A 21,219-nucleotide genomic window follows, 5' to 3' on the forward strand; every position below is an offset into this window, starting at 1 on the left:
GCTACGTTCTGAATGCAGCTGTACAAATCAAGGTGAGGTGTATGCATAATGCATGATCTTTCTGACAGACACTTAATCCACTTCACCTATTTGCCAGCTCTGGCACACAGCAAGGCACATACCAAGCTACAAATCTCATATGAAAGCCCAAAAGAAACTGCCCGGGGTTGCACTGCTATTTCTTTCTCACCACTTTTTTCTTCTCCCCAATACATATACTCATCTTCTCAGCTTTGAGCCTGTTACAGTAAGAACTTATTCCACCCTCCTCCAGTCTCAGGACAGCATATCAGAGAATGTCAAAATCCTGTATTAGGCTTTATTCTTTTATATAAACATTAACATTTCTCAAACAGATTAGTTAAAAATACAGATTTAAACAAGAATTTCTGCAATTGCAATGAGTTATAAAAAACAACAGATTATTTTACAGATTGTTACAAGTGCTTTACAAAGGTGCAGAGTGAAGGCCAGTGGCAGGGGACCAACCTCAAGTGCAAAATGGACACAATACCCTCACCACGGGCATAGCGCTCAGATACACAGCCAAAAAAAAACAACAAACAAACCAAAAAACAGACAGACAAAAAAAAACCCGAGCCATGTGAACCTATGCTCTTGGGATTCTCACTGGGAAAGCAAACATAGACCCCTATGACAGAGAAGACTCATGAGACCAAGCTACCAGGATACTTGAAGTTACATCTCTGAGATCAGCCATAAGATGTTTTTTTCTTGGAAAATAAGGAACATGTTTATAACAGTATATTTCTCTTTCGTCAGACAAAATATTGCTGTAAATCCTAGAATACTTATGGATGCAGATACTTAAAACTTGGGCCACAAATCCAGTGTGGATCTCACAATGCCCGAAGTGAAGAAAGGATACCAGACCCAAGTGTCCTTCTGAAGCAGGTGGCACTCCTCATACAGGAGGGACCTCCATATCCCATGATCATCACTGAAACCTTGAGCAAGTACCTTGGAAAGACTTTGGCAAAAGGAAGACGATGCAAGTGGATCTGATTACACCCAATATTCCTGCAGCCCATGATCTGAGAGCTGTACAGCCCATAGTTTAAGCAATGCCCACATATTCCACTAAATGCAGTGTGTCCTCTCTCCTTGGTCAATACGTCTTCACACCCACCTTGGAACACATACCACATGCTCCAGATTCTTGGAAGTTTTTGAGATCCTTCCACCACACCCACCTTACCTAGGTACCAGGCCTACCCACCTATCTTTCTTCTATTCCATCTCTAAAGATAAAATCTATGCCCTGATTCGTTTTGAACTAAAGTCCAGCAGTTAGCAAATCAAAGGTAAATTGAGCTGTCTGAGAACCACCATGAGATAAAACCGTGATGCATTACATTTAAAAAAATCCACTACTTTATGCCTGACATATTTTTGATACACAATGTTCCCTATCCAGAGGACCTCCTTATTAGACAAAGGGCACTACACATTACAGGAATCCTTTTTCGAAAGGAGGGCCAGAATAAAGGGCAGCTCTAGAGATGAAGTCTCATAATAAAGAAACGAAAGCTACTTCTCTTGGAATCATTGTAAAGGGCAGCACATTCAAGAGATTTTATTTATATGAAACCCAGTGAAACCCCTAGAACATCCACACTGACTTCCCTGAGCTCCTCAGATCCAGGTACACTGGGGACCCTGCAGAAGCCTTTTGAGCTGGGTTACTCTCAATAGTTTTTGGCAAGTTCCTGCAAATTCATTTCCATAATCAGCGAGAAGAGGATCAGTGGGCGAACCCTCAGCATATGCTTAGAGAAGAGAAAGACTGAAGGAAAAAGGAGTTGAGGGGCAGGGGGAAAGGTCTTCATTTCTACCGTTTTCGAATGTTTCACGTTATTCCTTTGGGGTACGGGCACTACAGTGAAACCAACCCCTCCATCTGATCTACCCCAGCTGCCTCCTGCACAGTCTCATGACAACACTGAAACCCCAGGCTCATCACTCCCTGCATGCCCAGCCCAGGGTTCAGTGCTTTGGAGAGGGGAGGCTGGCTTCTCGTTAGCAAAGGCTGGGAGATGGCATTATGTCAGCATGTCAGCGCCCTGGGAGCATGCAGTCACTCATGCACATCCCAGATTTCTGAGAGCAGGGGCGGGAGTTTCTTGTCCTGCAGCCGAAGGGCAAACACCTGTTCAGAGTGGACACTGCTCAGTGTCCGAAGACTGACCAGCTTCATTAACATCCGTGGAAACATCAAGCGGTCCTGCAGGGGCAAACAGACAGCTGTCAGTAAATTCACCTAAAACTTTGTTTTTAAAAAAAATTACCACAACTGATGATATACCGTAATCACAATCCTTACTTCCTCTAGACCCAGCACTCTCCAGGAGGATGCAGTGTGACTACTACACAAGTAGTACATCATGTCCCAAAACTCCAGACTTTCCATGCTGGCAGAACTATGGAACATGATACAGGACAGCAGATTGTGACAGCTCACAAATCCTGCATTTATAGCTGCTATCAAAGAGCCCAGAAGGGACAAGCATGACAGTACAGGCAGCAAGAGACCCGTTACAGACAGTACAGCAGGAACTCTGCCTGCATAAACACAAAATCCATTTGCATCATCACAGGAGATTCCTGGTCAGGCACTTACGTTTGGTCTGTTGATGCAAATATAAGAATGAAGCGCTTCCACATAGGTGTGCTGCAGCCTCTCCACCAGGGACTGGTCCTGCACATTCGGTCGGTCTGCCAAACAGCAGGTTAGAAGTAAGCAGGTTAGATGTAAGCAGATTGCTGTGGGCAGCTTCACTGGATTTAACATCTCTGTCTAACCCCACTTCCTCCTATGGTGTCTTCCCAAAACTTCATCTCACATTCACCCAGCACAGCTGGGAGATATATCCAGGACACTGTGGCAGCTGTGTCAGTTGCCTGTAACTGCTCTTTCTCAGTGATGCCTACTGCACATGGGGAGTCCAATCCAACTCCTATAGAGGTGGGAGATTAGAGAGACCAAGCACATTTGCACAGTGCTGTTCGGTCTCACGTTGCTGTCCCAGAAAAAATGTGAAGCCACCTATTCGAGAGCAAATGGGAAAGTTTCTTCAATAGCTGAGCCAGTTAGAAAACAGGAACAAAGAAAAACAGTCATTAATCAGGTCACAAAACAGAAGAGTAGAGGTGGCTTCTTGGCAAAGCCCTGTCCTGGCCCAGAGTAATACTGCCTCTTGTCCAGAGTATGTTTGCTTTGTTTGCTTGCCCACTAGATGTCACTCATGCTGTGGGACCTGCATCACACCGGAGAATTGCCACGGACATTAAGGGGGCAATAAAATAGCAATTTCTAAATGAGGAAGATAAATACTGGCTGTTTTTTCTGCACACTTTTCCAGCAGCAAGGAATTCAATTTCCTCTGGAAGTGGCCATAAAAAATTCAGAATATAATGACTAACATGCTCCCTTTATCACTAGACTCTATACACTCTCTGTTACTCCTTTTCTGTATGTAATGTCCCGTCACTCTACTCTACGTCCTTTGCCCTCTGACTCACTGCTGCAGCTCTTCAGATCTTCCTGGCTTTTTACCTGCAGAGAAAATGTTGATGGCAATTAAAAGTGCATATTCAGCATCATTAAGCTGTAGCTCATTCATTCCCTTTGAGAACTCAAAGATGGGGTTAATGAACTCGAACTGCAGACCTGCAACAAACAGAAGAGAACAAGGTGAGGCAGTAACAATTGTCTCCCCTCTCTACCCCTCCCTTTCATGGAAAAAGCTGAAATCCACTGCTATACACCAGAGAGTGGGGAGGACAGGCACAGAAAAACCCTTACATTATACTCTAATGAATACATCCTCTTTACACCCACTACTGGTGAGCACCAACAACAGTGGCTGAGAAGTCAGGTTCTAACTGTAAAACGACACTATTTCTGGGTTTTCCTAAAGCCTTAAATGCCCCACAGCACATTACTGAGCAACAGCTAAAGGAACACAACATCAGCTAAAAAATAAGTCCATCAAAACATCATCAGAAGGTCACAAGCACAACATTTATACTATCCAGCATCACCTCCTTCATACTCAATAGCCTTCACACTTTCAAAGAAAGTTCTAATTCTACACTTCAGGCTCATGTGAAGTATGTATGAGCTGAAAATATGCAAATTCCAAGAATTCTGAACTATGCCATTTCCTTCAGCTCAAAGAACAGGGAGACCTGAGGCAGAGCCTGACCTAGGCTTCCAATCACCACATTTGATAAATGCAGTCAGACAGAAATGCCCTGATATTTATTGCCATAATAGAGACCTCTGTCAAATCAAGTCTCTTTGTGCCATGTAATCACATTGAAAACTTTGGCCTTTCCTCCAAAATAGCATCCCAGTTTCTAATTTCCTGCATTACAACTGCGTCAGAGAAGGAGGAACAAAATGGAGGTAATCTTTCTGGCTCCCTGCTTTTTGCCTTTCTAATAACCTGAAGGAAAGGCTACCAGGAAAAGTGTCATAAAGAAAAGTTGTATATAAAAGCCATCTCAAGTACAAATGGTTAAATAGCTACTCAAGGAATAAAATTTAAAATCAGCTGATTTTTAAATCAGCTAAAGCCATGTTTTTAGAAATGCTAAAGATACACACTTGTTACTTCATCTGAAATTACACTTATAGCTCCTTGAAAAATATACTTCAGAGATCACAACACCACAGGATACCATATAGGATGATAAAATGTCTAAAGCAGTCTCTGGGGATCCTCAGTGCACAACACAGACTTCATATCAACTGAAATGTAATCACGGTAATGTCATCATGCCAAGCGTCCATCCGGATTAGCAAGTGATACACTTGCAAAGGACAGAAGACTGTGGTTTGGACTGGTATGATCTGATACAGCTCCACCACCATGTCACATCTCTACCAGAAAGGAATTTCACACCAACTGCTAGCCCTAGGTGGACACTTGCAGCAGTATTTTCATGCTTTAGTAGTCCAGATTTTCCCAAGCAAATTGACACCTAGAAAAATACATGAACTGAGCTGGTTACCACACATTAAAAGCAATAAAAAAAGATTTGTGGGGCTATTGGTTTGGTCCTGTTCTAAACCTCTCGCCACAAACTACTTCCAGCTGCCCACACTGAAAAGGGAAATATGTAAGAACACAAGACACTGGGGAGGAAGAAACACCTGTCTAATGCACCACCTGCTTTGGCGAAGTCATCCCGATTATAGCTCAGGTCCTTAAGAAAGGTGATGCTCTCAATCTCAGGATTGTAGCGCCGAGAGGTCTCCAACAACATCACCTGAAGCCAGAAATAAGATATACTCAATTTGAAAGCAGGAAGAAATGTTACAACATCAATAACTTGCTGACTGTTGAAGCATCTTTGGAAAAATTAAAAACACCACCAAACAGAATCACTCCAGTTTCTCTCAGAGTGCTTAAAAATGCCAAGATAAAGTCTGCTGCCATCCTTTGTGGTGTCTGCTTCTGGGAAACGGGAAATTCCTGCTTACCATTACCAAGCCACTTGCCTCATTCCCTTCCTGTATAATCAGGCATTTCAGTATATAACCAGGCATCCTGCCAATATAACCTTGCACTGCAGTAATGGTCCCACAGCTGAGGTGCTTCAGTCTGACATCCTCGAAAAAGAAATGGAACTAGCTCTCTAGGTGGGTAGACCCAAATTCTGTCATCTCTGCTACTATGTACTGGGGTGGAGTCAAACTCTCACCTCTATGGTAGATGTCTTCAGTAAAGCGATCTGATCTTCCCTGGTAAGCTCCAGGAAGCCAGGTAATTGCTTGGCAAAGTCCACGATCTCTTGCACTGAGATAATTGCAAGTTCTGTGAAGTGTGCAAAACGCTGCTGCCTTGCTTCACGGTTATTAGGATCAGGAATCTGGGGCCATGGCTGTAGGAATGGGAAGAGACAGCAGATATTTGTGAAAGATGGAGCCAAAGATGAAAGATAAGATGAAAAGAACAAGAAAAGAAAATAACTTCAGAACATCATCCTTTGCTATTCTTTACAGAGCTTTAGCCCACAGATGCAATGCCTAAAGTAACTCTGCTCTCCCAAATATTTTACCTAAAACGCAACTCCCCAAACATCACTTTTTCTTGTTTTGATAACTCTGGTAGAGTTTTTACCGTCACTTTGAGCCTGTCAGTGAAGGAGCGCTGGTTGCACTGCTGCTGAGCAGCCACAAGCTTTTTTATCATGCTCAGCTGTTCCGGCGTCAGTTTGTGGGAAGGGCTTGGTGGATTCGGAGGGTTTGGACGCACCACAACTGTCCGAGCCTGATCGTCTTCCTGCTTCTTCAGTTTCTTCAGTCGGATCTGCTCTTCAGACAGAACATCTAAAGCAGGAATAGCTCACGATCAATCATAGGAAGACAATGGAAACCACACTAAACAGGGTAATGTGCTGTGGATGGAGAGGCAGAGATCACAGCTGCCTGTACTGGGCATAGCAGGGTGTACACAACACAGCCGACAATGGTACTTATTTGTTTCTCCCTCTATTCCCTACTTCAAATTGTTCCATTGCCTTTCTTCTAATCATACTCTCTCATAAAGTGTCCACAAAAGGCAGAAGCTCCCCTCATGATGCCCTGCAGATCTCAGAAAAACAACAGTGACTTTCCCCATAAAGCAATTCCCTAAAATGTCATGTTATAACAGGTGCTCCGTTCATATGCCATGGTGTATCCACCATATTTTATTTTATCCTACTGCTATGTCTTTTCTCAATATTGTTAGTTTAACAGCTTGTGTCATTTCATCCTCTTCAAAGGTCAAATTCAGTCCTGAGTGGAGTTTGAGAATGAAAGGATAATTTGCTATATAGGCCATCTGCAGTAAACTCTAGAGCAGTAACATACTCCAAGATGAATAATGGAAGAGTAACTTTGCATAAGTGTACTGAGGACCAACCACAGGTCCTTCAGGAACACGGTTACAACTCTCTTTTAGTTCTTAAGTCAAAGGGGAGATGTTATTTGGATGTAACACTGTAAGGAACAGAACAATTCAAAGGCATCTGCTCTACTGAGGGCTGATGGGGTCTCTCTGTCAGAGAAAGGGAAGCACATCTTTTCTCATAGGCTTGCCAAGCAGTAAAGAGGGATTTAAACTAAAGCTGCCTAAGGACAGGAACCTCAATCCATCCCTCTCCTCTCCCAGTCCCATTTGATGCCAGGGTCAGCAAGAGATGCCCAGAGCCTGGAGAGGGTATGCAGGTCAGGAGGAGAGCACCTGAAGAGCAACATAATGGAATTTCTGCCACTCCATCCAGTAAGTCAGGTTCATCAGCAGCCCAACTTAAATGCCTCTATGCAAATGCACATAGCATAGGGAACAAATAAGAGGAGTTACACACATGCACACACCTGCAGGGCTGTGATCATATTGGGCATCACAGAGAGAGGGTGCAAAGCAAATTCGCTGGCCTGGACTTCAGGAGAGCAGACTCTGGCCTCTTCAGGGATCTGCTTGGTAGAGTACTATCAGATAAAGTGCTGGAGGGAAGAGGGGCCCAAGAAAGCTGGTTAACATTCAAGGATCGCCTCCTCCAAGCTCAGGAGCTATGCATCCTTGTCTCTAAATTGGAATAGCATGGATTTGACAGATAGATCAGTTGGAGGACAAAAGTTTTGTTAGATGGTCACACAGAGAGTTGTGGCCCATGGCTCAATGTCCAGGTGGAGACCAGGGGTTGGTATTAGGAAAGGCACTGTTGAACACCTTTGCCAGTGACATGGACAGTGGGACTGAGGGCACCCTCAGCAAGGCTGCTGACAGCACCAGGCTGTGTGCTGTGATTGACACTCTGGAGCGAAGGGAAGCAGAAAAGGAACTGATTGGAGAAAAAAAAAAAAAAAACAAAACAACAACTCTGTATCTTCAGGAACAAAGATAAATAAACAAAGCTTGACCTTACAAACAAGACTTTAAAAGTGCTGAAAGATTCTTTGGCCATTTTTAAAAATGCACAGACAACATAGAAAAAAGAGGACGTAGTAATGATGTGGTTTAGTCTCTCCTGCCATGCCCACAGTGAGAGGACAAGAAGAAATGGCCTTAAACTGAGACAGGGGAGATTCAGATTAGCTATTAAAAAAATTTCCTTGTTAAGGCATGCATTGGAATAAGTTGCCCTGGGAGGTGATGTAGTCACCACCCCTGGAGGTGTTTAAAGGGCACCTGGATCTGTGCTCGGTGATATAGTTTGGTGGTTTAAGGGTTACAATGGTACTGCTGGGTAGACATTTGGACTTGATGACCTTAAAAGATCTCTTCCAGCCTTGATGATTCTATGATTCTACAGCTGCTCCACAGAAAAGCAGGCCTTAAAACTGAACAAGTATATAACTGCACTTCTTAACAGAATCATGTTAAACAAAGAAAAGAACTGGAGAGCTACTGTAAGACAGCATTCTTGGGATTGCAAGGATAGACAAAGAACATAACACAGTCAAGCTGAGAATAACCTTTATCCCTAACCTACAACAGGGAGGATGTGTGCACAGATACACACACCATACACAAAATTTACAATTCTAACAGCAAAGACATTCAGTACAATTACCAAAATAAGGGGGATCTAGAAGATTAAAGAATGCTACTTACAGTGTCAGTTTAAGGAGGGAAGTAATTGATCCAAGTGAATTACAGTCCCTCATCTTGGGACTCTGATGCATAAAAAAGCTTTTATCTGGTAACATGTTACTTAGTTATTAATAAATCTTGAAAACTGCCTATGTGCAAGCTCCTCCACCATGCTAAATTCAAAGCAATCTAACTGACTTGGTTTGTCAGGAAGGAATTATTTAACCTCATGGCTCACACTGGCTTAAGAACAATAAACTGGCCATGAATAACTTCAGTCTGGGAATTAAAAGAATGTTTCCAGCAATTACCAGGGGGGAAGTTCTGGAACAACCTTCCAAGAGAAACAGCTGGAGGAAAAAGCCCTCGGTTTCTGTCAAAACTAACAAGGCAAATTTGCAGTGGGGATTACAGAGTCGACAAGAATTGCCAAGTTCTTGATAATAACACCAAGATTCCTTTTGACCTAATTTTCCTGAGCTGTCTTCAACACAAAACAATGACCAAAGGCAGAAACATACTGAGGCTCTCTGTATCTACCTGCAACAAAAGAGAAGCAAAGTGAACAAGTGGTCTTACTGTTTTTCAAATACATCTGTTTTGTAGCTCTTGGGAACAGGGAAATGGGGTAAAGACAGCACACATAATGCTGATACAAACCAGTGAGACAAAGATACTGATGTGGTATTTCATGTTGAAAAACTGAACAGCATGTCTCCTAGCTCATTGGGACTTAATTTTTGCAAAGTTATGCTATAAGATGTTTCTGAAACACCGGCTGCTCCTAGCTGCTCTGGGTGCTGGATGTCAGAAAAGATTTCACACAGATCTAACATTAACTAAGCATTCATTCAGTCTTGATGAGCAAAGGGATGAAACCTGGATACCTTGGCCAAGGAGGGTGTTCCTGATAAGCAAGCAGAAATCCTGGTGAATATTCAGAAACAGCAGCCTTATGGCTTGCGTGAAAAAAATAGTAGAGATCACTAAAAGGAGCAATGAGATCAGCTCATGCACAAACACAGCTGCAGTACTGTGGTGCTGCCCTTGACCTCTTTTGCAAGCTCACAGTAGGAGGCAAAGCAAAGAGAAATGCCTGCTGTTCAAGGAGCACGGTGACCAATCTTTCAGCCCTGGTCACAAGCCTGATGTTAGTGACACACTTTACAGCACCCTGATGAACACGCAAGTCTTTCCTCTGCTGCTATATTCCACAAGTTCTTACAAGGAATAAAGCAGGGCTGGGGTTCTCAGCACACCAGCAGCGTTCCACTAACAGCCCCATCTCGCCACATGATCCTTGCTGAGCTCTCAGTGACTTCCCACGCACATTCCAACATCCAGCCTGCACGGCTCCCACATCCCCGCTCCCCAAGCAGTCACACAGCGCCGTGCCTTACAGCCGTGGTCCCCACGAGGCCCGGTGCCCGCACTCACACTGCTCGCGCATGCCGGCCTCCTGGCACTTGCGCAGCCGGCACTCCTGGCACTTGCGGCGCATGTACATGTCCATCTCGCACTTGCCGCCGTTCTTGCAGACGTACTGCGCGCCCTTGATGACGCTGCGGCGGAAGAAGCCCTTGCAGCCTTCGCAGCTCAGCACGTTGTAGTGGAAGCCGGAGGCCTTGTCCCCACACACGCTGCACACTTCATTTCCCAGCATCTTAGGGGCTGGGCCCTTCTTCCGCTTCAAGGGGGGATTTTCTACCAAAACGAACAAGAGCGAGTTAAAAAGAACACAAGAAAAGAAAACCCACAGACATGAAGGAAATGTGGTGTTTGCAGCTGTCTGCCCCATTCCTGACAACTGACATCCTCACCCAAACTCACTATCTCTCAAGCACACAACCCTCCTTTTCACACAAAACCCTTCTAGGCAAGCAAGTCTTCTGCAACAAAATTACTGACACAAGGTTTCACCTCAACTATACAAACACATAAAGCTTCACACTCTTTCCCTTCCAAAATGGAGTGTTCAGGCCAAGTGCTCTTTTGCACTTTCCAATTACAGTTAAATTATCACTGTGAGAAAGACCTACAAAAAAGTTGAGTTGAAATCTAAGATTGCGCAGAAAACAAATTTCTTCAGAATTCACCTCCAGTTCTCTTACTTCTATTCTCTGCCACACTTGCACAAGAATAAGGAAAAATGTTCTCCATTCAGTAGTCACACAAAGCCAGTGCTGAAGCTGTGACCCTACAAAAACCAGACTGGGAGACAATCCTTGTAACTGGAACACTTGGAGAAACTGGCGAGACAGAAGACAGCAGCTTGTGGAGTTAGCCGCAATGAGTTAATTCAGCAGTACATTTCACAAGCTCTGTGAGCCTTTGGAACCCTGAAGCCACCATTTCCTCTTCTAGAAGAGCGCTCCCCACTCCCAAAACACTCTCATAGTGACAGTTCATTAACTAAAGCTTGTTCTTTCAAACATGGGGCCTTCACTACTGCTTCTCATTTCAGATGGTCCTGTGCAGCAGCTCCCAGTTATTTCCACATCATTCCAACAGATTTTAGTCTTATCAGTGGCTCTGCATTTTGAAAACATCTCTGGTCTGCTCCAACACACCTTATGCACTCCAGTCAAATCCTTGCCAGTATCATATGTGCATTCTCTCCCTATTAGACCTTTCTCTTTACCATCCATTTAATTCTAGCTATATTGACATCTGATAGTCTACACATCTCATAGTGAAAGTATTTTTCTGTATGTCAGATTCTTCTATGGCAGCTATTATAAAAATTACAACCAGCATGTCTTGACAAATCTCTATATTTTGTTCAGATATGCCTGGAAAACCTTTATACTGGAGTCAATGCTTAGTTTGAAGAACAAGGCTACTGCATTTCTTTATCAGCATCAGGGTTACAGTTCCGTGTCTCATTTCTGTATTTACTGTTCCAATACGTCTATCCTTACTCGTATTTACATTTACTATTCTGCTCAAGTTCCTGAAATGCTAACCAGTTTTAGGTCAGTCTCAGATATTATTTGTGCTCCTCAATACAAGTTTTCAGCCATAAGTATCTTTCAATCCCACTGACTTTACAGAAGCCTGGAGGTCACTCATTTTAGCCTCCACTTCTCATTGCAGATTGGACAGCAAGAAAATGTCATCAGCAAGGTTAAATTTCTGGTAATCTCCTCTCTTGTTCCACTATATTTCTCTTCACACAATATATTACCAAGCAAAAATTATGCAATGCCTACAGTTATTTCAGATGACTTAGTATAAATACATGTAATGGCAGATTAACTGGTATAACAACTTTGGTGAAGCCTTGAGTGATGTTCATATACTTCTGAGGAACAGCAGAGTAATCCAATGACTTCCACAGACAAATCTGTCCATATTTTGGATGTCTTAGCTGTCTTTAAGACATTACATAAACTTTTTATTTATTCTCTTAATATCTTTTCTATGACTGCTTTATTGAGATGGATAGGCTTATTCTTTGATCTTTGCAAACTATTTTACACCTCTGAGCATGAAGCATTTTAGTTATATAGATGATTATTGTTATTTTCTGTAGTCAAAGATAACATAGAAACAATGTAAGATGTATAAAGAAAACATGAATGCCACCTCTGAATCTTTAGCTCTCATTACGGTTCTCCTCCCTTGGTAGACACCCTATTAAAGAAATATTTTCCACATTTTGTGTCCTTTTTCCTTACATTTTCATATGGAAACAATCTATCAATCTCTTTCATTTCAAGTCCTCAAACCCCTTTGAAGGATTTTTATTGGGTAGTCTCAATTGGGTAGTCTCTATTTGGGTAGTCTTTGTTTCTACTCTACGGAGTCCTCATTCAACATTCAGATTATCTCTTCATTTTATATCAAGATTACCCATTGCCTCCCTGCTGAGCAAATACATTAATTTGTCATATTTTCATTAAGATGATGACCCTATGCACTTATGCTTTCCTTTTTTTCCTGTTATCTGTCAGAGATGTTATACTGTCTTCTTACAGTTTGTAAGTGTAGGACTGTGGCCATAAGCAGAAGCTTTAACTATAGAATCTCAGTTCTATGTATGATACTCTTCACCCTCAGGTAATGTAAGAAATGCATGGAAAAACTCCTACTGTCTTCCCATTGTATGAATCTGCAAAACCCCACCATCTTTTTGCACCACCTACCCTTGTTGGATTGTCACCTGTAGTAAAGCTTTATTGTTCAGCAGCTTTTTTAATTTATTTTAATTTAATTTATCTTACTGTCATGGACCTAGCCTCTAGAAGGTCAAATAAGCAAAATATTCAATGCACTTATCACTTAGATAAACTGAGTCTTCAGCTATGAATAACTGACTGTTCTTAGACATCATCTCTGAGTGCCTCAAACACAGCAGAACTTGTCCTAAAATTTTGCCAAGTTTCAATTCTCCTTGCAGCTGAAAGAATGGATAGCTTTTATCTTGCATGGATTTAGTGAGAACTTTTGCATACCTGCATGCTCAGGGGGGTTCTCTGAGCCAGAGAAGAGCGGAAGCCCTTCCTCCTCCATCTCAAATACACTTGCCACTCTCTTCCCATGATCCTGTGTGCTGAGTTGAGTGGGACCCATGGAGCCCACACAGGAAGGGCCCGCTATAATCTCATCGCTGCAGCATTGTTTCTGCCATGCAAGGGGCCATGGGCATCTATCTTCAAAGTCCTTAGTTTCTCTCTTCTACTGAAAGTCAGGAAGTACCTGTGGAAAAAACAAACATGCAAAAGAGGCAAGAGTTCAACTGTTGAGACTATTAACTTCCAAAATCTATTACAAGCTGTATTACAAGCAAGCTTCGAGATATCGTTTCCGTAATTAGCTTTGTTTTATCAATGTTTATACTCTTGAAACACAATATTTTAACAAACTGTGGTAAAAGGTACAAGACTAGCATACCCAGGTGCAAAATTATTCTTTCATTGCCAACAGACTTATCAAAGCAAGACAAGTCTTCATTACTGCTAACACTACCAGTGCACTTCATCCCTGATCTCTCCAAGTGTGTAAGAGGGAAATTCCTGGCATTATAACCAGTGGCCTTTGTTAAAGCTTCCAGCAACAAACAGCTCAGTGCTGCCAGCTGCTCTGAATTTTGGTGCATGTATTACAGAGCATATAGAAAATTGGAAAAGAGATTTTTCATACAATTATTTAGCAGACTACAAAAGATCAAATTTCCCTCTTACTATCAGTAGCCAAAGACTGTGACAAAGGTTGATGATGCATCAAAGTTAAGGATGACATATCCTCCCCTCACCCAAGTAAGAAATTGAAAGCCAGCATCCTCCCTATGGGAAATGGCCATGATGCCATTCTCAGGAAATGGATTCACCATGAACCTTCTGAGGTTCTTTTTTGGAACCTAGAACCATACTGGAAAGCATCTTCATTATACAGCCCTGGCTCTACTACAGAATCTGAAACTGGAAAGCAAATCCAACCACTTTTTCCAAAAAGCCCCACCAGCACAGAAAACAGCCCTACTCATTTGACCACCCAGATTCAGTGAAACTGATGCAAATTGCTAATGTAAACACACCCCTAATCTGATTGAAGGTCAGTTGATCTTAACTCAGTGATTTACCAAGCTAAAGAGATTAACTGATTTAAAAAGCAACTGCGTGAAAGGCCTGTACCAGGTTTGAGTGATTGAGTTCAGGACTGGAAGCCTGTCAGTCCCTGAAAGACAGGAGGTGACAGAAAGCTCTGAAGCAGCCCAGACAAGAGCATCAGCAAGCAGGGACATGCCTCACACACTGTAGTGCTGACAATGAAGAGGCAGCGAACCACTGTCCCAGGTCCCCTCTTTCCTCCTGGATATTTGGACCACACCACACAACTTCTCAGAATGTCAAAAACAAAGATGAAAGCAATGCTTCCAAAAATGAACCCCCTCCCAGAACTCTGAAACAGGCATCAAGTACAAAAGCAAGTCACACTGTCAGGCCTGCTGAGCTCCTGTCATCTCCAATTACACTGTGGATGCAGGTGTTAAAACCACAGGGCACATTAATTCACGTGACATTTATAAACACAGCCTCAGACTGCATTAAGAATTCAGAGCTCCCTTCCCTGAGGGAGCTGGAAAAACAGACTATCTAGCATAAAAGCACTGACAGCAAATATGAAACTTAAACCTACAGACAGAAAGAAGTCTTACTATGGGAGAGTACAACTTAACCGTTGTGATTTGCAACCAGTTTCAAGAAACTCACAGTCCTCAAAGGAACAATGTGGCTACCACAATCAGCTTTTTTTTTTTTTTTTATAAAAAGTTCCCCCAAAAAATCTTGCAGAATCTGAAAACCTTGTGGAAGGTTTCAGAGCATCAGATAGAGATGGGAACTTTACTCTAGTAAATCCAAACCCAACTTGTATTCCTAGTCCTATGTAAGCTCCTCACTGATGCTGACACAGATGTCTCTGGACATGTTTGGGCATGAAACAAGACAGCTAAGAGTAAGCCTCTGCATCTCCACATTCCTTTAAACCATGCAAAAGACTCACTCAAAGATTAATTATTGTGCAGAATGAATCACCAGCAGCACTACTGCAGCAGTTTTTCGAAGGTAAGGTTTGATCACCCATCTGAGGGACTGAGAGACAGTGCTCAGGCCCAGGCCTTCAGCTCAGTGACCCATTCTTTGTGCATCCCAGCCACCACTGAAACTTATTCCAGAAAACAAGAGGAGGTAAGGTCTGATGGCATTTCCAAACTGTGTGATCTGACAACAACTGACTCTGCAAGAGTGAAACTTGCTGTGAGCAAGACATCTGGATCCCAGAGAGGAATGTCTGAGAGACTGCAAGCTACCAGGAGGGAGGGGAATATAAATCTATTTGCACATCCAGGACACTGCAACAGAGAAGCCACTATCTTGTGCTGTAGAACTACCCAATGTGTTCCTGCATCATGCACCAGCCCCAACCTTCCCTAAACAGAATGGGCCAGATAGAAAAGACTTGTCTTCTCTGCTCCTAAGAAAGAGCATTTTTTCTTCTGTAGGTGCAATAACAGTTGCAGGCTGTGGAAAACTGACCTAGCCATAGACAGCAGCTTTACCTAGCTGGTGCTAGGTAAAGAAGCCTACTGAGCATTTTCCTCACATGCACACAAGTGAGAGGCTGTATTACAAGGCCTGAGGCTTGGTTTTCACAGAAAGGCATGAGGATTGTTTTTACAAGACTAAAAATCTTGCTAACTTCTGTGCTAATAATCATGCTATTAGAGATTCACACCTTCCAATCTGCACCACCACTTCAACTGAAAATGCAGAAAGGTGATGCAAGCTGTAACTGCAAGAGAGAACACTGTCTTCTTGACGCAGTCTGCTGTGCTGCCTCCCGCTGTCTGTCTCAACTCCTTCAGTTTTAGAAACCAGGACTGGCCATACGACAAAAGATGAAGCAATCACTTCTCTCAAATGCAGCATCTTGAAGAGAGCAACCTCATGAGCAGACATACTCCAGTGAGGAAACATAGAGATGAGAGGCTGAGAGAAACAAATTTCTGCCAGCCCTTGCCACTCATGTCTCAAATATGACACTAAACACTTCTGAAACCAGCTTCCCCTGACTCAATTTCTTCCATCTCCCCTTATTTTCTGAGAAAACAGAACAACTCAGATACTGATGATCTCCAGGTCAGCACTCTTACAACAAAATACTGTTTTTTTAGAGACTAAAGATGGCTCTTGCCATCATGCTAAATGCCAGAAACACTCATCACCTCCTCCAGCAACAATCTCATCCCATTCCCTCAGCTGAGTCCTCTTCTAAACTAGCTGAAGCACTTACTCTTCTGGAAGACTTTGATCAGACCCATCATCAATAGACTAAGCTTCAGAATATACCAAGCTATTGTCCCACATTCACCGAGGACAAGTAAAGGAGATACCATGGGGCAGTACAGAATATATAGAAACCAGATGAGCCAAATGCAGTTACTATGACACTTCTGCTACAGAGTGCTGTCCTCTCCCTGGTATTCCTAGTTTGGCACTTTTCATGAAAGGTTTAAGGATCAGAAACCAGACCAGATGCAAGCACACCTCTGAAGGAACTGTACTGTGTAACACACGAATAATCAGAGGAACAGTACAACAAGCCCTTTGCCTCCAAATAAAGGATGCTCAGAGGAAAGAGTAGCTTTTTAGAAAGTTTGTTCAAGTCTCTGATCCTTCAAAACAGGATTTACTCATCACAGTCCCGGCCCTGTAAATTACAATATCCTACAGTTTCTGCCAAGGCAAATATATATAGCTATGTTTAAGTTCAGTAATGAATCACAAGCAGGCACTCTGCAGTGTGTCAGCATCAGCAGAAGAGACCTCATGTTTGTATGTATATGCTAACATGACTGTGCTCACTGTGTGTCAACAGAACAGCACCTCTCTGCATGGGCCTTAACAGGCTGCTTATGAGCAAATACATCTGACAGGAAGGGCTATCTTTCAAAGGCAACTAAATCAGGGATATAGTTTGACATTTTGGCTTCTAAGCGTGCTCTGACATGCAGCAGAGATTGACATTGGCCGCTAGCATTTATCTCTGAAAGCTGGGCCCACGGCAGTGCACAATGACCTCTGATGAAACCTAAATGCACAACTCACACAGTGATAATGCAACCTTGGGTATCAGATGCTGGCTGCAGATCTAAATGGACAAGAAAAAAAAAAAAACAAAACTCACCAGTTAGACTGAGATTTCACAGGACTCTATAGCACCTGCAGTGAACTAAACCCCTTGAGAGGCACCACTGTTCCAAATCTCTCATACAGAATAATCATATTTTTTGACCTAATGCCTTTCCTATACTGTGTCTGGTGTAGCAGCCATAGTATTTCCACAAGTCTTCCCTAGGATCTTGGTACTACCTTGTAGCTGTTTCAGAGAAACAAAGATTATTTCCAGCTCATGTTGGCTCACTATTCTTCCTTCCCTCTACATCATCACATTTCCCAAGAAATGCTGAAACAGAGAGCAGGTCTATGAGTGAGGCAGAAGTATACATGACACGTTTCAATTAGGAAAAAGTTGAAAGAGACACCTTGTACCTTTCAAGACAGAAAATGAAGCAATATTTCATGTGAAAACTGTCAAAATTCATGTGGAAAAATAATAACTTCAGATTGACAATGGGAGTGAAAAATTACAAAAATGCAAAATGTGAAAAGCAGTGCAACACGATACTGTAAACAATTCTTTTGAGCAGTATGTTTACAAAGAATGGAAAAAACAGTTCTGTAACTCTCAGGGAACAGACTAGCTCAGTGCCCTTGCTGTAAATCCCTCTCTCAGAGAATGCAGGGACACAGTTTGAAATCACATTATCCATTTTGACCTCTCAGAAGCATAAAGGCAATCACAAACTGGAAAGAGTTTATGAGCCACCATCAATCCCAAGCTGATAAAGAAAAGCAATAGCCTGATTGCTTTCATTTGCTGTCCAGCTAAGCTTCAGCTGACCATGAGTAGCTCTCCAAGACTGCAGCACTGCTTTATGAGCCTTTTTAGTTGTTGCCACCATTGACAATTATGCAGAAGCATCCTACAAGTCACTGCCAGCTGCACAGCTGCCTTCAAGAGGGTTTTAATTGCCACCTCTTCCTCCCCAGCTCAGCTCCAGAGCCTGCCTTACTTTGGGTTTTACTCCTGCTGCTGACCAACTCCTTTATTACCCATAACTTTGCTGATTCCTGGCATGGCTTTTGCCCAGGTATTTGTCTCTCCCTTTGAAGTGGGCTCACTGCAGCATCCAGTTCTCACTGGGTTTCATTTGGTCTCAACACAAGGCACGCTGTCTCCTACCCAAGTCAGGCATGGAAACCACCACAAAGTTCAGAGAACAACAGCAGAAGTGACTAACAACTCAAAAGATTAAAATAAACAAATGTATGTCACTTGGTTGAAAGAGTACTGGGAAGAGAAAAAAGATGTAACAATTATTTCCTGGAAGGTATTACTCTGAAAGACAGTATGTCTAAAATAACACTGAGAAGAGGAAAGTCTGGCTATTGGCAAAAAATACCCTAAAGCTGAGTTCTGGGGACTGGAAGTATCCAAAACTTTCCTTCCAGAATTAGACCTTATAATTGCAATCAAAATGCAAAGAGTTCTAAGGACATTTATGAATCTGAACTTAATATGACTTAGCTATTCTGTGGGTGAAGAGTGTCTATTATAAACAAACAATGGGAACAACAGGAGTTCCAAGCCAGTTTCACCCTACATTGGGCAAGTAGGAATGTAGGACTGAAACAAGTGAACACATGGGTTAGCAAAGTGAATTAGAATCTTAAGGCACAACTGTATGACCAAACACAATGCAATAAAACAGGGCAGAATAAGCCCAAAGTATTTCTGCTTTGCTCCATGTGAAAAGCCCAGACAACCAAACCTGCTCCTTGTCCATGATCTGCAGAGTACAAGGCCTCTTTCCTGCAGAACCTGTGGACTCTCTCATTTTGGAAATATGGCTTCCCAAATTTTAAATCAGATGACGACACAGTGCACTGACTCCAGTCCTACCCAGGAAACTACAGGCTCTGCAAAGTTCAGCTCCAACAGCAACTGTTTTGTAAGTCAGCTCTCCTGCTCACACCTCATCCAGCAGCAGGTGCTCCCTGCTCTCTCATTATACCTTGCCTGGCAAAGGCTGAGGTTTTGGGTTTGCCCTTCCCTTCAACTCTTGGTTTCTGCCTGATCAAAGAGAGCCATGTCAACACAAGCAAGAGGAAAAGAGAGCATACCCTGGCTACTTTCAGGGTGAGTAAGTCCTGAAATGGTCTGTGCCTTTATTTTTCCTCCCTCCCTCTCTCCCGACTGCCGGATGTCCTTGGTTCTGCAACTGAGCAGAGGAGAAAGGAGACAAGGTTACTGCAGTTCATTCACACTGCACACAGGGCTGCTCTTGCCTCTCTTCCTGTTTGCAAGGAAGTACTGGTCCCTCTGACAACGGGAGACAGAAAGAGGCAGACAAGTGGATAGGGGAACAGGGAGAAGAAGAGGGAAGAGAAGGGAGAGAGGGGAGGGAAAAAGGGAGAGGGAGGGAGGGATTATGGTAAGGAGATCAGACTTTTCCCCGGTTAATGAACTGGAAATGAATAACAACTGGTATCAGGAGTGATGTAGCCACCTTGCTGTCATGAAATTCCTTTAAAAGGCCATTGACACAAGTTCCTTTGAACTCTGGAAAACAACACAGCCCTGATCTGGATAAAAAAAAAATATTTAGCCCCTTGCAGGATTTCTACTGTCACCTCAGCTTTCAAGCTTCTGACTAACCTAGAGTATAGCCACCTCAGGAATTGCCAAAACCAGGGCCTGTGCACAGGCTTCAGCAAGGAAGATGTGACAGTAGCAGCATCCCTCCATCTTCCCCTCCCCTCCAAGCCATGCTGTAAAATGACAAGTTATCCCTCCTAAGTTCAGTCTGGCCAGGTAAGCTGTGAAGCCAGTGTCCCAACATGGGGAGGAGACAGAGCAGAGCCACTTTAGAGGGACACCAACTTCTGCAGCACTCACAGGGACGAGCATGAGCAGAACTTGCTGTTTGTAGCTGAACTGCAATAATCCCCCGTGTCTGGCCACGACTCCAGCTCACTGACAGCTCAACACCACTATCAGCACCGACCTTCAGATGGCAGGAAGCACAACTGAGTCTTTGATAGGGGCTTCCTACAGGAAAAATCCCATCTGTGCTCCTCCCAGGAAGATAAAACACTCAGAGCAGCTGCTAGCAGAAAAGCAAAGGGCAGTTCTGTGCCATTTCTTGGGAAGCAGAAGGGAGGGAATCCAGTCTGGGTCCTTGTCCACAATGTGTCACCGTCAACTATAATAGCAATTTTTCCCTATGGAAACTCACTTTAAATTGAAAACAACATTCTTTTGCCAGTAGCACTCAATTTCTCCAAGCAAATTTAGCTATCCTAGCAGTAAGACTTTTTTCCCCTTGCACATCTAAATGTATCTGTGCAAAGGTAGTTTTGGTTTACATGTCTGTTTTTCCTTCTAGGACCCCTGTATTGGCTAATAGTGTCATTCCTTCACATTTCTAACCACAGCACCAGCTATACACACCACCAACCAAAAAAAAAAATAATAATAATAAAACAATATGTAAAAAGTGTTCAAGCAACCAACAAAATCTCCAACTGCAAAATAATCTACTAACAAAATTCAAGCTGAGGTGTCTGCAGCTCATTAATCCTGCTGCTGACCAGCTCTTACACACCCTTCATGCAGCTCATCACATCCTACTTCAAGGCCAAAAATGCAATCTGACCCACCACCTCAGTTTCTTTATAAATGCTACTGCATGACATCATGGAAAACAGGACCACAGACACAGTTTCTTTCTGCATGCCTTCTCTATATTTACTCAGCCATCAATATCTTGTTCTGCATAATTATACATAGCTATGCAAAACATAACAGTCAGGCATTTTTGAAGCAACAGTTTTATAACCCAGAACTTCTTTTGTCTTCCCAGAGAACAGAGTTTAAAAGAGACAAGAAGCAATAGTGTCACTGGTATCAGAAGCAATGACAATAACCAACTAGGTCCAAAAAGCTGGATTTTTTTAAATGGGGCTTGCATTGAAGC

The 21,219-nt window shown here is 42.9% G+C and overlaps 1 protein-coding gene across 6 annotated transcripts in view; it reads right to left on the bottom strand.

The window, feature by feature from the left end:
- Positions 1–305: 305 nt before the first annotated feature.
- The window catches only part of NR1H3 (nuclear receptor subfamily 1 group H member 3), a 30,756-nt gene continuing 9,842 nt past the window's right edge, over positions 306–21,219 (bottom strand). For all 6 annotated transcript variants that reach the window (XM_056492605.1, XM_056492606.1, XM_056492607.1 and 3 more), the window contains exons 2-9: positions 13,070–13,313; positions 10,050–10,316; positions 6,153–6,361; positions 5,734–5,913; positions 5,199–5,298; positions 3,578–3,691; positions 2,642–2,736; positions 306–2,245 (exon numbers count right to left, since the gene is read on the bottom strand). In XM_056492605.1, coding sequence (XP_056348580.1) covers positions 2,099–2,245; positions 2,642–2,736; positions 3,578–3,691; positions 5,199–5,298; positions 5,734–5,913; positions 6,153–6,361; positions 10,050–10,316; positions 13,070–13,187 — 1,230 coding nt within the window. In that variant the 5' untranslated portion in view covers positions 13,188–13,313 and the 3' untranslated portion in view covers positions 306–2,098. The remainder of the gene's footprint in view (positions 2,246–2,641; positions 2,737–3,577; positions 3,692–5,198; positions 5,299–5,733; positions 5,914–6,152; positions 6,362–10,049; positions 10,317–13,069; positions 13,314–21,219) is intronic.

The sequence above is a fragment of the Oenanthe melanoleuca genome, chromosome 5, assembly GCF_029582105.1.
Source record: "Oenanthe melanoleuca isolate GR-GAL-2019-014 chromosome 5, OMel1.0, whole genome shotgun sequence".
In the NCBI taxonomy this organism is placed as follows: domain Eukaryota; kingdom Metazoa; phylum Chordata; class Aves; order Passeriformes; family Muscicapidae; genus Oenanthe; species Oenanthe melanoleuca.